Genomic DNA, 16,125 nt, shown 5'->3' on the forward strand with positions numbered 1-16,125 from the left:
CCACCCCCCGTCCCGCACTGTTGGGTCACCACTGCAATATCACACTGTCACTGGGTTAATGGATAGATCACAACTGCCACAGAGATTAACCTCCACACATGAGTACATACATGCATACTTGCATGAGCACACACACACACACAAACACACACACAAACACACACACACACACACACACACACACACACACACACACACACACACACACACACACACACACACACACACACGCACACACAGGCCAACTCACCAGGAGAGATGATATAGAAGAAGTTTTTAAATTCATCCATCCAGACTTCTGCCAGGCGTCGGTTGTTTTTGTTGATGATCTGTCCCGTTCCTCCGGGAAACGTGTAGGGCGTTGCCTTTCTGAACACATGACCCACGTGAGAGCACGTGACAATCTCCAGTGTCCCACCGCACTGCCAAATCTATGAAGTGCAAAGAACACACATATACATTATGAGTGGGGGAAAAAACAGCTTCTCTTAAGTATTCTTTTTTTCACAATTCCTGGATTGATTTTTTACTTCATGAATCCATTTTATACATTTATAAATAACTGGTGCTTCATCCGTTAGCTCAATGCTAACACAGGCTGATGTATGGCAATCACAATAATATACTTTATTCCCTATGTTATGTGGAAACTAACTAACATTATCATACTTCACATTGCTAACTGAAGATGCGTTCGAAATTGCAGACTTCTCTTTAGGTTTATATGGAATCCAGCTGCCCTTACAAAGTATACACATGCTAATTGGGACATTTTACTTCAACATAACATTGCGCCTTGTAGGTTGACCCTCTTGCTCATACATCGATCGTAGTCTGTTGCACGAAATTTGAAGTAAAAAGTAAAAATATGCAATTTGGAATGCACCTATGAGCATCTCCATCCTGTGCAAAGGGTTGTGGGTCCACATAGCTAGAAAAGCAAGCTGACTTCTATACTCCAAAATGTTACTTGATGCAAGGGGACATCTTGGTATTTCTGTCATATTGAATTTGACATACTATTTATTGGGACATTGTTAGGATGTATTTCTGTGACCAGTGTGGTATGTTTTGTGCTCCTATATGACGTGTATGGTGACAGATATATAGCAGGCAGGGTGCCAGAAGGTCTGGTGGACAAGACTCTTTCCATCGTTGGCATATTTGCATGGTCCAAAAATAAACCGGTTATGTCTAGTCAGACAACCCCATATAAGTGTCCCACAATAATCATCATCGTTACAGACATACTAAATCTTTTTTTGGGCATATTAAATAGTATAGTAGTTTCGGTGTTGGATAACATCCTAAATCTGTTAACTCTGGCCTCAGCTACAGCAATCTCAAGGGTCAAAACTCAAAATCAAACTTTCTATTAGGTTAAAAAAATAAGCCTGGTGCTTTATTATTTTCCATAGTAGCCTAACAATTCATTTTATTTACTATTTCCTTGTGGCACTAGCTATATAATAAGGAACAGCTTAACTACTTTTATACACAGTATAGCAATGATGCTGCTGAAATAAATCTCAGAAAGACTAACTGACATGTACATTGTTTTTGGAAATATCAATCATGATATACACTCTCTTTAAGTCTAGTTTTAAAAAAAGCAAACAAAAATTTCAAGAAATTGTAAAACTGAAATGCAATATTTGCGGAATCACAATATATATTGGAACAGCACACAAGTATTGTACTTGTATTGAATTTGGAGATAAGAATCATCCCACCTCTAACATACAGTATACTGTGTAGAATGAACATATAGTATGTATGGCCTGATTGCTGAATGAATGAGCAAAGGCTGACCAGTGAGCTCTGCTGGGAGATGGATGACGCAGATTGGTCCGGTCTGTGTTATGACAGTCTGAATAAAGTTTGATTGAATGCCAGTCAGAATGACGCCTGACAAAGTATTAGTCAAGTCAACAATTTAGTCAGAGATCTCACAAGTGAATGTGCAAGTGTGTGCGTGTTTCTGACCCCTAACAGACCCTCGTGAATGCCTGCCAGTGCATGGAAGAATACAGTCATGTCAATTGGCCGTGGGTGTGTTCACTCACTCTGAAAGAGATTTCCAGGTTCTCTCCACCCCAGATGTCCATGCCTGCGTCATATGTGCCGATCTCCTGGAAATAGTCCCTGTCTATGGAGAACAAGCCGCCTGCCATAGTGGGAGTCCTACAGAGAGACAAGAGGAGGAGGACAGTAAATTAAAAGCGAGGTGCCACTTAATTCACTGATGGACGGCTTTCTAAAGGTCACACGGTATCTACAGATCCCATCAGAGGTTTATATTTCACCGCATTCACCCCCTGTTCTTCACCATTTTCCTGTTTTTCATTCTCTGTTTTTCTGCTCACTTCTCTGTTGGGTCTATCAGTGTTTAATGGCCTCAGCGCTTTCCCCCCTCACAGAATCGTTTCCTTCTTTGTAGATCAGGCTTATTTTCCTTGCTGCCTGTTTTTGCTTTCATTTAACATCATAAGTTCACTTACCAACACCATAATACCTTACATACAAACAGACAAACGGATGAAACACATCCTGAGAGCGCACAGGGTAACGGTTTGCTTGCAGCACTTGGCTCAGAATGGGAAATAATAAGGAACATGAACACTAGCTTGTTGGAAAACACACAAATGTTGAACAATCACAGATTATAACCGTACAATGATGGCAAAATTAATAATAATAATTAATAGTAAAGTATATCTGCTTTTCTTTTCACTGCAAACATATCAAAGCTCTCTAAACTCTTCAGCTTACAATCAAATCACAATTTCTACAAGACTCAAACACATCAGAGTAAAACAAACAAAACCTACTAATTTGTGGGAATCCTTCAGATGTCCAACAAAACAATTTCTAATTAAAGACATTTATCTAAACAAGTGAGTGTTTAAAAGAGTTAAATAAAACAGAGTTTATTGCCTTAACTACTCTGGGACATTTAATTAAAGGCAAACACTGCTACAATAAAAAACAAACATGCAGAGAACTGGAGAGAGCAAAATGTGCAGAGAACTGTTTTTTCTTTTCTTTTTAATTTGTTTCTTTTTTCTATCTCTATCTGACATTTCATCAATCTTTATCTGCAACTGTGCAGAAATAACAGTTTTAAACAGAATTAATAGACATTAAAAATATAAAAAAGAAAAAGTTGCTCAGAACTCAAATGTTGATTTAGAATTCAAATGACAACGTTATTAGCGAAGCTCTGAACTATTCACTAGAACCACATAAGAACCTGAAATTGTGGTGCCCGCGTAGCTCACTTGATAGAGCATGCGCCCCATGTACTCAGGTTGAGCCCTTGACAGTAGTCTGGGTTCAATTCGTCCACATTCTCTCCCTCTTTCCAGTTTAACTTTGTCTTTCTCATCAAATAAGGGCATAAAAGGCCCCCCAAAATAAAAAAAGAACATAAAACTTTTAAAATTCTCCATGGCAGACTGTAATGTTCCCCCTGGTGATTCTGTGGTAAATTCTCGCGTTCAGCTTTTTGTCTGCAGGATTTACAGCATCTAATTGACACAAGGTCATTTAATACGTTCAGAGGATTTTTCTTCTTTAGACCTTGTGTTTTTTTTTTTGCCCAATAGCTGTAAAGAGAAACTTTCCAAGTGACCTCAGACTTTTGCACAGTACTGTAAATTACAAGGTAGACAAGTCCGTAACAACCAGTTTAGCTGCTGAGGTTTCCTCCTGTACTATTACTCGACTGTATGAAGCTCCTCAGAGTGTCACAGTAACAGGCCTGTAGTTTGCTCTGCACTGGCTAATGAAGAAATTAGGTCGTCATATTAGCAGCCATTTAACACCAGATGCACATATGAGACGCTGAATTCACATCAGTGTCACTCTTAACTGACTGATTCTACTGTGTCCACTCATTTCCCACTACATATTCTACACTATGTGAGCTACACTGGTGCACCTACTGTAATATACAAGCTTCATTCTGAAATCTGTACGTGCAATAGCTTTCAAGTCTTCTCAATAATGCAGAGCAACTTCGTGACAGAACAGGGTTTATGTAAATGATGTCATTAGTGTAAAGTGCTTCTTAATTTCCTGCCCTGACACTACGATCCATTTTTGTTTTTTAGGCCACTTACAAGACACCCTTAGGAACATTTTGTCACGCAGAGCTGTGAAAAACAACTGAAAACAGGGGCACAGAGTGTTACATAAGATATATTATGTGTGTGACCTTGAATAATGGCATCGAGCATGCTTAGAAACAAGAGCAGGAAGAAGAGATGATAGACAAGCAGAAAAAAGCTCTGGATTTCAGCTTTGAGGCCTGGGCAATGAGAAATGATACAAGGAACAAAACTGTACAGAATCTTGCATAAACATCTTGACTTTAGCTACAGAGGAAAGCTCAACCTATTCTCACAGTATTTCAGCCTGAGGAACATTTTATGATTATTAACTGTGGTAAATTAAATGGTGAAGTGCAATTACGCTGTGCACATCAATTGTGAATGCCTATCAGCAACACTAAAGCTCACAGGATATAAGCTATTTCAAACAGCTGACCGACTGAGTTAGTGTGTATGATTCATGTGGTATTTTACTAATGATTCAATTATGTCCCTGTAGGCAAATTCTCTTTTCACTTGACTCAACAGAGAGGTCAGGGTCAGCTGCACAAAAGCAGCCCCGGAGCTGGTGGAGATTAAACAACTGGCTGAGCCATACTGAAAAAAAGCGAGCCAAACCCGGATCATCTGATATTCAGGTTCATCTTTTTAATATTCCCTTTTTATTTGATTAAAAAATATTTTTTTTACATTACAGAACTGTGGGGGTTGCAACAAAATTGATGCACTTTTACCTGAAATCTGTTCTATATGGGTTGATAAACTCAATCATTCTTCTCAACATTTATCAAACACGTCTTGAGTCTCAGAGCGAACGTTAAAGTTTCCATTACAACGATATCACATATCATATTAAACTAGTCTTCTAATGTGGGTGACCCTTGACATAACCATTTTCGTAATGGCTTTTCTGCTGGTGACCAGCATTATTCTAAACATTTATTGCTGTAGAAAAGCCAAGATGTTGTGCTGAAATGTTACCCAAATGTAAGACCTGAAAACAAATCTTAATTTTTTATTTTTTTTTCCATACTATGTCTGACTGTCTTCCAGTAGCTGTGAATCTTAGAGCATCCCTAAAACACAAAGTAACGATTGCTCCCACAGACCAACCGCCATGCATTCCCCCTCACCCAGTTTCCTCCTGTAGTCACAATTGTCCTATATTTCTCACAAATTATGACAAATTTTCACACCTTTGTTCAAAATTTTCGTTATCACAGCCTGTTTCTGACACTGTACAGTGTCCATAAGCCCTACACTTAAAAAGTTGATTGTTTCCACATGGACAACAATACAGCTACACCAAATGTTGTTGAGAAAGAGGGGAGAGAAATGGAGAGTAATAAGAGAAAAAAATTTCAGACATTCCGGAAAGAAGAATCCCATTTGTTAGGGGAAGCTAAGGAAAACAGAGTGTATTTTTTAAAATCTGATCCCTAAGTTTTCAGGGTTCCTTCACCTTTTCTAAAGATTAATTCAAGCACCTTTTGATGTATTTCCAAGCTTTTCCAGCACAAAATGATTATTCCACTTCTTCATCACATTAAATCAGATGTTATTGTGCTGTAAACACCCAAAAATATGTTTGGTGATAACATTTTACAGAGGAACAAATTAAAGGAAAACACAACAAAGTTTCACATTTCAAAGTGAAGTGTGTCATCTGTCAAGGCTCAAGCCTGACTATTTAGTCAGATAATGATTGTGACAGTAATGGAATTACAATTTCAAGCAGTTTCAAGTATTTAATCCAAAATCAAAGCACATTTCATACCTTGAAAACACCACATAACAATTCAAGCATTTTCAAGGATTTCCAGCACCTGTAAGAATTCTGAATTTTCTTTAAAGGACAGGGGCAGAAAAAATGAATAAATGAATAAAAGAGATTCACACAAGTTCAAGTCAGACAGGCGAATCCCTGAGAATTAAAAGTAGCTAACATAAAAATATGTTGTTGTAGTACTTACTGTAATACTTATTATTCTGTTTTCATTCTTTAAAAGTCACAGAATGCAGGAAACAAAGTCTCAAAGTTACATTTTTCTGGGAAAGAACCCACAGATGCCCTACTTTGGTTTCAAATTCTTGCCTATTTTTGAGGTCTGAAGGTTGGTATGTATACCCACAGCCTCGCCAGTGAGCTGTCTGCTTCTCCCTGGGTTGATTAACTGCTGTTGTTTTGAAGTATCTGGCCATATTTTTCCTGCTAAACTCTCTCCAAGACAATGAGTTGTTTGATTCCCATTGCTTCGCACTCCTTCATTGACATGACAACATTTCCCTAACTCCCCCATTTTTCTTTTATTTATTCACTCCACTTAGCTTGTGAAGGCCCTCTGATTTGAAGCCTCATCTTGCTATAATCACCCACCTGACAGGCAGCGTGCGGTCTCCTTTGCGGCGGTCCATCTCTCTCTGAGGCACTGGGTACCAGCGGAAGTTGAGCTTCCAGTTAAAGCCACCGTACGTCATATCGGATCCCGCCATGTACTCGAATGTATCGTCGCTGATCACATCGATAATGGGGCACACCACTGTTCTCCTACAGCAAACAGGAACACAAAGACATCATCACACACATTCATTAGCCTGCTGTTCATAACCTTGGGTGGTCATCAATCAGGACTAAATGCTCATCTGCAAGGTGTGCCACCTCCAGAACCAAACGCTTTTAAACAACGGACCCTGCTGTGATTTCCCAGCAGCCATCACTCATCACACCTTCTTAAAGCCAATGTGTTTTGTGTGTGTGCTGGTATGCATATGTGAGTACCTGCTTGCGGGGAGCAGTTAACAGAGAATGAGTAATTAGGTATCAAATAAACACAAGGGCAAGCCCCCTGCAGGCTAAACAATAGTTTATTGATTTTTTTTATGCTTGCTATTGGTGTGTGCATCTTTCTTGTGCGTGTGTCTTACTTGTCTTGCTTGATGCGGGCAAGCAGGGGCTCTAGCCACCCAGTTGTGCATTCACAATGAGCATCCAGAAAGGTTATGACCTAGAAACATGGAGAGAAAACATTAAACAAACACACCATATGGAGAGCAGGTCAATGGGTAGTTCGTGTCACATATGTGCATGTGCACACACACACCTGGCCAGTGGAGAGGGACGCTCCCTTGAGGCGAGCACGGATGAGTCCAGACCGCTGCTCCATCCTCACCACACGGACAGGGACCTCAAGCTTTCTGACATACTGCTCCAATGGCCGCTTTAAGAAATCTTACAGATAAACACATAGAAAAGAATCCAATTAACACATGTAAGACGGGTGAAACAATTACCAGATTCATGATAAACCATGATGAAATTGCAGATGATCAGTATCACTGTTCGATTATCGCACTATGAAAATCTCACAGTAAATGCTGTCTAGCAGCATCAGAGTCAGCCACAGTCTCCCAGAGGCAAGTGCATATATGCAGTATGCAAAGTAGGCTTGTCTGGGGAAATAAAAACATAACAGAAGGCTGTGACAGCACTTGAGAGAATTTTTTTTTGCCGTTTAAGTGGCTAAAGTCTGAAGAAAAAGCTGAGGGAAACCTGGTTAAAGATGGTTGCCCTGTCTGCAGAAACCATTTCAAAACTCATGTCCTCTTTGTGATCACTATCTACAACTTCTTAGCGAGCAAACTTACTTTTAGCTCAATGCATGAATGGGGACTCCTGAATCAGGGAAAATGTCATGGTCTGTCTGTCTAACTTGCTAATAGCCTTTCAATAATATTAACTGAAGTTTTGAGTGTTTTCTCCTCTTGTAATAACACTACATGTTGTTCTGCTGCTGTAACATTATGCGTCATGACTGCTGCAGACTCTCAGTCGCTCATTGCACACAGGAACATGTTACGTAGTGCTGTTCAAAGTTGGTTTAATGATTTCAGTGAGTGTGTCTATTTGTTGAACGTTTTAGCACATTTCAACAATACTGCAATAATACTGATACCATGATAATTTTGGTTACAGGATAAGGCAATTTAATATCTCGACAAGAAAGAGAAAATCACACGCGCCCACGCAGCAGAAGCTGGACTACAAGCTACTCCTCCAAACTATTCCTTCTGTAGGAACAGAGATCAAAAGGTTAAGGGTGTGAATGTGCCTTAGCATGCCTGCCGACATCCCTTCTACCTGCAGAGAGCTCCCATCTCTGCGTCCACCCCAAACACAAACCCACAACTTCAACATCCAACCTGAGGTCCCACAGGGTGAAATGTTGGTGTGTGGTGGCGGCTAGGGGGGGATTGAGGGTAATAACAGAGTGTAATCCCTGCGGCTGGCGAATTAAAGACCTAATCTCCCCCAAACAGGGATTAGCAGCATTGCACAGGGTGGAGTGACACACACACACACACACACACACACACACACACACATCATATATGCTGACTGACTGTTGGACATCAGAGCTGACACACTCACACACCCACACACAAACCCAGCAAAATCATACAGTAGCTTCTAAAAAAATAGGCTAAGCCTCAAACAAGAGGCACAAGCACTGAAGGAATTATCTGCAGTGTATGTGTGTGGGTGTGTGTGTGTCTGAATGTGTGTGTGTGTGTGTGTGTGTGTGTGTGTGTGTGTGTGTGTGTGTGTGTGTGTGTGTGTGTGCGTGTGCATGTGCATGTGCATGTGTGTGTGCGTGTGGGTGTGCATGTGCACGCACCTCGCTCGCTGGCATCGTCCACCAGGACAATCTCCTCGAGCAGTGTGTGTGGAGATCGGTCGATGACGGAGTGGACGGTTCGCAGCAGTGTGCTCCACGCCTCATTGTGAAATACAATCACCACACTGGTACGAGGGAGATTGTCAGGGTATAACTTGTTCTTGCACCTGCAAAGAGAAAACAAAACAATCAAAATAAAACCTTTAATGCTGCTTTCAATATGGAATGACAAAAAGATACTTAATGCAACTAAGTATTTAGATATGAAGACAAATTTAAAAACATTCCAACACTGTACAGACAGCACTGTCAAAATGAGGCTGCACAACAAGAGGAGGTGTGTGAATTGCATCACAATCCAACAGACATGGTTACACAAAGGCAACCACATGTGCAATGACTAGTGAAGTTGTAGGCTTTGAACGCAGACAAAACTGAACTGACAGAGACAGACCGAGAGAAGAGAAAAACACTCTGGTAGAGACATCACAGTCCAGCCTCTGTCTGATTGTAAGAGACTGCTACACAGAGAGACAGAGAGCTGCAGCTGAAGTGAGTCTACACAAGAGATGAACAAAAGGGGAATAGCTGCGACATTAACATAAACTAAACCGTATTAGTCAGTTGCTGCATTCATCAGATCATCATTTAGGGCTTCGTGAAATATACTTTTATCGACTTCAAACAAAGAAAACCGAGGGTGAATAATGAGCGAGCAACCAGGCGTATATCCACAAATTTAGACGGAGAAAGACAGACACACACAGAAATAGCAGGCCAGCGTGATGACAGTTGATTAGTGATGCTAATTAGAGTGTGAGTCATTATCATAGCAGTGTAGAGCAGAGACATCAAACTCTCTTATTGAGATACAGAGGAGCGCAGGCATGAGCAGAGATGGATATTAGTGAAGTCTGTCACAGGTTTATTTATATATTCCCTGGGAAATACTGTTTAATATGATCGTAATGGTGGGTTTGCTTTGTTTAGGCAATTCAGTACAAAGTTTATGCAGATTAAATTACACCTAAGCACTTTATTTAGTCATTTTAAGGTGGATTTTCTACCTTCCAGACAGCTGATTTAGGTTTGTTTGATTTTTGTATGGAAATCAGCTTGTGGTAACTTGCTGGACACAGCTAGTCTAACACAGTGAACCTTTATAGCAGTTGCCTTTGTTTTTTCAAACTTCTGTCACTGTCTTGTGCAGCATGCATTCCCACTGCCAATTGTTACCAGAAAATCTGCTGCTGTATTTTTTTTATATATATTCATTTTTTTTAATTTTTGTTTTTAACAGAAGATTGTATCCATATCAGCCATCCCTAGCTTGCAGCTTGTTAACATTTTTATTACTTTAGCCAAGAAAATCAGTCTCGGGTTTCCAACAGAAATCATCTTTCGACTTGCAGGTTCCAACAAAAGAGTAATTAATGGCATTTTATGCAGTAAGCAGACTACAGCAGATGCTGCACAGAATACCACACATTCACACACTTTAAATAACCTCTTAAAGTAACCACAAGTGTTAAAAAGAAAGTACATGGCTTTACAGAAATTTGTCACATTTAAAGCTCTAGTAACTTTTGTTGGGCTTGGAGGCTTCAACAGCAATTATTCAAAGGTATTCAAACCTTCGCCATGATGAGTTGGGGGGTCATGAAATGCAGGCATGTGGCACGAGGACCTGGAGGAAGAAGCTGTAGCAGCAGCAGCTTGAGCTTACTGTGCTGCATGGCTTGTGTGTTAGCGTACATGACCATTTTAGCATTTTACACATAACTGCATCTTTTAATATTTTATCAAGATCAATATAATGACAGCTAGATTTAATTTATGTCTACTGTTTATTACTGCTCTGCACGTCTGTATGTCACAAAAGATGGCTATGGTCAGTGTGGCTTAGCTGTAAATTGATGCTTTGTGTTGCCTGTATATTTTTGCTGCGTGATTGTACTGATGTAGTGCTGTTCCTTGTTGCTCTGCATGGCTTGTGTTCCATCTTGAGAATTCTTGTTTTATTACTGTCTTTATGGTGTCCTGTTGTCTTTGTTCTATGAATTTTTTTTATCATTTCATAGGTTTCAAAACATCTTGCCAAAGGACTGCAATTGAAAACTAGCCAGCTGGCTAATACAGGCACATTTACAGAAATGTTGATTAATGTGTGTTGTCATACAAATAAAACACATGTAACGAAATAAATGAAGTGACAAAACACTGGCGGCACAAGTGATACCGAAGCAGCCAGCAGGGGGAAATGATTTTGCCGTTTGAATAGCATGGCACTGAATGAAGCTTCAATGCAATCGGTACTGCCCAAGTCATATTCCTTTCTCAAATAATACAAGTCTCTCATAATCATCTCACCAACCAAAGTTAACAATTAAATTTCTGAGAAGAAGCTTTGAAACTGTGTTCTAATCATTGCGAATAATACACATATTACAGATGGATTGATTTGCACAGCAGATGGCAGAAAATATGGACTCATCCAATTCCAAATCAATGTTAAATGTTGCTCTACAATTAAGAAAACAAATTGAGTGCACATCAGTTTTATTGGAGAACACAAATTGCTGTAGAGTCGGGGGAGACAGAGACACACTTCTCTAGGTCAAGAAATACTGCAGCCTGCCATGATGCCTGCATGCAAGCTCTCTAGCATTAACCTCTTCCAACTCTTCAGGAATGTTCAAGAAACTGATAGAAGACAATCCACTGGTGTCAACCATGTCATGCTCGCTTATCAGGAAGAGGAAAAATTATCTTATCAGTATCAGCCATGACAATAAGGTAATTATTGGTTATCATATTGACTGAGAAAAAAATGCATCAGCACCCATTCCCCCCAAAAATGCCATCCTTACAGAAATCTCCAAATCTCAAAGGTTTTTGATATCAAAGCTAGGGATGCAACTAATAATTTTCTTGATTAATCAATCAGTTGTTTGATATATAAAATGTCACAAAATTGTGAAAAATGTCAATCAGCATTTTACAAAGCTCAAGATGACTTCACGTCTTGTTTTGCCCACAACTTAGTGATATTCAGTTTACTGTTATAAAGAAAAGAGAAAATATTCACATTTAAGAAGCTGGAATCAGACCATTTTGACATGTTTTCTTAAAAATCAAACTAATTAATCTATTAGCCAATAATCCATAATCAACTAGTCATTGCAGCTCTAAAATCAAATCAGAGCATTATTTTTTCTATGGTAGTCCTGAAGGTCCTGGTGTCTTTATGTGGAATACTGGAAAGATTTTTGACCATTTTTATCAATTCGTGAATGGTCAAAAATTGTGAAATTGTGCTACAAATCTGTGTAAAAAATTGTATCAACTCAAAAATTGCTGCAACAACTAATGAAATGTGATAGAGCAAGGGACAAGCCATAATATACTCCAATCATAAGGTTCTAAGCTCTTTCAAAACATGAGTAAGTGCTATAAGAAAACACTTCTGCTTTTGCTTCTATGTGCTTCTCTGTTGACCTGTTATCTACTTCTTAAGACACACACACACACACACACACACACACAAACACACACACACACACACACAAAAAAAAAAGGCAAAATAGATCTATGGTAGGGAGAGTTAAACTGTCTCACAGTCCAAGTTTTAGTTCTCAAAAGATGCTCAGTGACCTGCTCAGATGGTCATCTACTGAGGACAAAACCGAAACCAGCTTCGCCTTCTCCGTCCTTCTTCTGACAGATTTTATTCAGCTCTCATAATCGCCAAATGGAATATGATCCCTCTCCCTCTATCTTCATAACTCCCTCCCCCCTTTGTTCTTCCTCCCTGTCTCGCTGCTGCTGACTCTGACAGAAGGAATGTAACAGCAACAGAGGAGAGGAGGTCAAGAATATACTCCATCCTGTAGCTGCCTCTGGAGCACGTTAAATAACACACACAGTGTTTCTCAGTCAGTGAAGAGCATGTTCATACTCTCTGCAAGGAAGCGAGGTCGATGAGCACACAAGATGATTCACTATAAAAACAGAGACACCCTTGGAGTCTTTCGACTTGTGTACATGTCAGTTCATTATTTCTCTCTTCTCTGTTTCACAAACAACAACCCAGACTTTCCACTTTTCACATCTGATCTTTTCTCTGCAGCAGAGGGGAAAAAAAGACAACTGTGTCTCCACCAAACCAACATATGCTGACGCGTGAAGGCAAACGCATGTGTGTCACATGATTTCATAAACTGAGGAGTGGTTGTGATTCCAGTGAATCCAAACAGTCAGGGTGCTGGAGCAACTTTTGGCAACAGCAGAGCAGGGTAATGAGTTACAGGCTGTTTCTCCAGCCAGTGGATTGTGGGGATAGTTATGATGGGTGGGCAGACTGGTTCTGATTAAACTGCATCACTCTTGCAACATTACACTAACGCGCACAGACACACATATATCTATACATGCATTCTCTTAAAAAACGATGCAGTCAGGATCTAAAAACGGAGAAAATGTCAAGTTTTCTGAGAGGTGTGGCCATGGAAAGTGTTTTCATATACAGGACATCCACCCAACAACATGTACAGACTCGCATACACTAGCTGGACTGTAATGTCAGAATGACCTCTTTATTTATTTTTTTACATTCATCAACTGCAGGGCTGAAAATAATAAAAATAAACCATCAGTTACTTTCCGCTTCAAAGTTTAAGCTAATGACAACCTGCTTGGCTATGATGAATTCATTCAGAGTTTTCCTAAACCTGCTGATCCACACACACACACACCCAACACACACACAAATAAACACAAACGTACGCGTGCCTACACACACCGACACATTGCCTTTCTTGATATTGACTCTGTCTTATCTCCTAATTGGAAAAGCAGATAGACGGAGAGAAGGCTGAGTGAAAACACACCTAGTAATCAACTCTCGCTCAAAGACTAAAACCCATTTCACGGATCAATGTCCTCTTTCTTTCCTGCCTGTCTAGTGTGCATGTGCCCCTGCCTGTCAGTCTTGTGTCTGTCAGTCAGTCTTTCTGTCTATCTCTGAAAACCCTCATTACTGATCTATGCATGTTCTGCTGCTGAAGCGCAGAAAAGGTGGCGAAGGGGGATGGGAGGGTGAGCTGGTTTCCACCTGCTTGAACTAACCTTGACATATCTTCCAAGCTGCTGGCCCGATGGATGCCTGCCTGTCTGCTGTTCTGACTGCCTCTCTCTGCCTGTCTGAAGACAACACAACCTCCAGCCGCTGGCACTGACAGATACTTAAGTAACACTAAACTCCTCATTATGGAGAAGAAGGACTTGTGAATTGCCCAACCTAGTATTACTGAAGCAAAACAAAAGAAGAAAAACAAAGACAGTGTCTTCTTTCTTATCATTATCCTTTAAACTGACTGTTATATTTATCTTAGTTCGGTCTTGGTTTTCTTTACATTTTACTAAAACTGCAAGTCAGTGAGATTAAAGCATGGTACACTAGAGACCCAGGTGTTGTTACCTTCAAGGTCTCATGAAATGGTACTATTAATTCCTTACATACTTCTCTACATGTCAATTTATATTCTCTGGTATAACTATTAATAGACTGCAAAACTGACTGCATGTTATTAACAAACAAGTAAAAACAGGACAAAAAAAGAGGCATCTTCTCTTCTTCTCTTCTCTCTTACATGACAAAATGACAAAAGGTAAACCCTCATACAGTCACTTATTTGGTCAACTGAATGGAAAAAACCTGCACATACTGACAGATACAGATATATTAAAACCAAATGATTTACCTAAATATATAGAGATAGCTTATTACAGGAGCACCTTCTGAACAATTCCCAATCATAATCAGATCGTTTAACAGTAGTTTAGCTTTTAAAATCATTCCAAAATCAGATATCATAAAATCATGTCCATCTGCTGCTGTCAGATCATAGACAAACAGTAGCAGAGTTCACAGTCTCAGTCTGGCTGTTTAGTTAAATTGACAGCTTTAGCACCAAACAAACCATACTGAACGAGTAAACTCACCAGAGTTTGTTTTAACTGTGGTGAAAGCAAAAACAGTTGATTTTTTGAGGCTAGACTGTCCACAGACTGTATTGCCCCAAAATGCATTGCACACAGCTTTGTGAACCCCCCAGAAAACAACAAACCCCCGCTGGTAATAAACATTTGGGAAACATTATTGTGTATGAAGTGTAATTGGCAGCAATATTTCAAAATAATTTACTGTTTGTATAACACACTAGAATATATATGTAGATTTTGTTATACACCAACTACAGGACAATACACAAAGACAGTATTTTGTACATACTGTGGACAATCACTGTTTTCAGGAGATGCCCACGGATTTGTTCAGGCCATCACTGTTTTACTCACTTTGTAAAGCACACATTTCTTAAATAATACTAAAACATTATTAAAATTATTGTTGTTGAGGGTATGCACTCTACTCTTATGCATCTATATATCTACGTATGCGATCATTAATGAGATGTCTCCCGCTATGTTGTTAATCATAACTAGCCTTTACAGAAAAATGGTGGTTAACTGTGTGACTGATGGGTAGGTTTCAGGCCAGACGTCTGCCTTGCGGTTTATATTTGATCACGAGCGTGGACTCAGCAGTGTCACAACAGTGGATGCCAGTGACGACCATTTTGAAGGGAATTCAATGAGTGGAGTCACAGTAACTGACAGGACAGATGATTAGCTGCAGGGAGGCTGCTCACCCTTCCAGGCGGACGTCAGGCAGTGACCGATTGAGAGCGATCATCTCAGAGGCCATGAGGTTGAACTGGTTGATCTTAAACATCTCCTTCATCTTGTCCTGGTTCTCCTTAGGGATCACCACAGGCTTCCCCCCTTCACCAGGCCCGTCCCGCGGCCTAGCCAGTGGATCTGCCGTAGATACACACACATACAACACTCAGAGGATGCTGGAAGATGCGTCTCTGTTATCACATGTACAGTATATGTGGTGCAATACACACTCACCGTCTCTCCCAGGCAGTCCTCTCTCCTTTTTGTCGTCACACTTGTTGCACTCGCTGAAGTAGAGCAGAATGAACATGTCCAGCATCACCCACACCAGAGAGGTGGCTAAAACCACCTTACAGTAGGCGAACCTCCTCATCCTAAAAAGGTAATGCGAAAGAGAGACAAAGAGGCATGAGTGATGGTGGAAAAACACACAACCACAGGCTTTTTTAAAGTTCTGCAGAGGTCTCTTCATATCTCACTGTCTTTCTCTGCACTCTCCTCATCTTCCAAACTTCCTACAGCTCTGTGCCTGAGTATCTTCTCAATGCCTCCATTTGTCCGTCCGTCCGTCCATCTGACTCTCGGCTCTTATC

General features: G+C 40.2%; 1 protein-coding gene across 2 annotated transcripts in view; it reads right to left on the reverse strand.

The window, feature by feature from the left end:
• Window positions 1-16,125, reverse strand: part of galnt1 (UDP-N-acetyl-alpha-D-galactosamine:polypeptide N-acetylgalactosaminyltransferase 1) — a 55,230-nt gene that overhangs the window by 6,820 nt on the left and 32,285 nt on the right. For both annotated transcript variants that reach the window (XM_084726902.1, XM_084726901.1), the window contains 8 exons: window positions 15,767-15,906; window positions 15,502-15,670; window positions 8,792-8,958; window positions 7,217-7,344; window positions 7,041-7,120; window positions 6,493-6,663; window positions 2,067-2,184; window positions 251-431 (listed from right to left, as the gene is read on the reverse strand). In XM_084726902.1, coding sequence (XP_084583028.1) covers window positions 251-431; window positions 2,067-2,184; window positions 6,493-6,663; window positions 7,041-7,120; window positions 7,217-7,344; window positions 8,792-8,958; window positions 15,502-15,670; window positions 15,767-15,905 — 1,153 coding nt within the window. In that variant the 5' untranslated portion in view covers window position 15,906. The remainder of the gene's footprint in view (window positions 1-250; window positions 432-2,066; window positions 2,185-6,492; window positions 6,664-7,040; window positions 7,121-7,216; window positions 7,345-8,791; window positions 8,959-15,501; window positions 15,671-15,766; window positions 15,907-16,125) is intronic.

Source organism: Lutjanus erythropterus, chromosome 9 (assembly GCF_056507025.1).
Source record: "Lutjanus erythropterus isolate fLutEry1 chromosome 9, fLutEry1.hap2, whole genome shotgun sequence".
Taxonomy (NCBI): Eukaryota; Metazoa; Chordata; class Actinopteri; order Lutjaniformes; family Lutjanidae; genus Lutjanus; species Lutjanus erythropterus.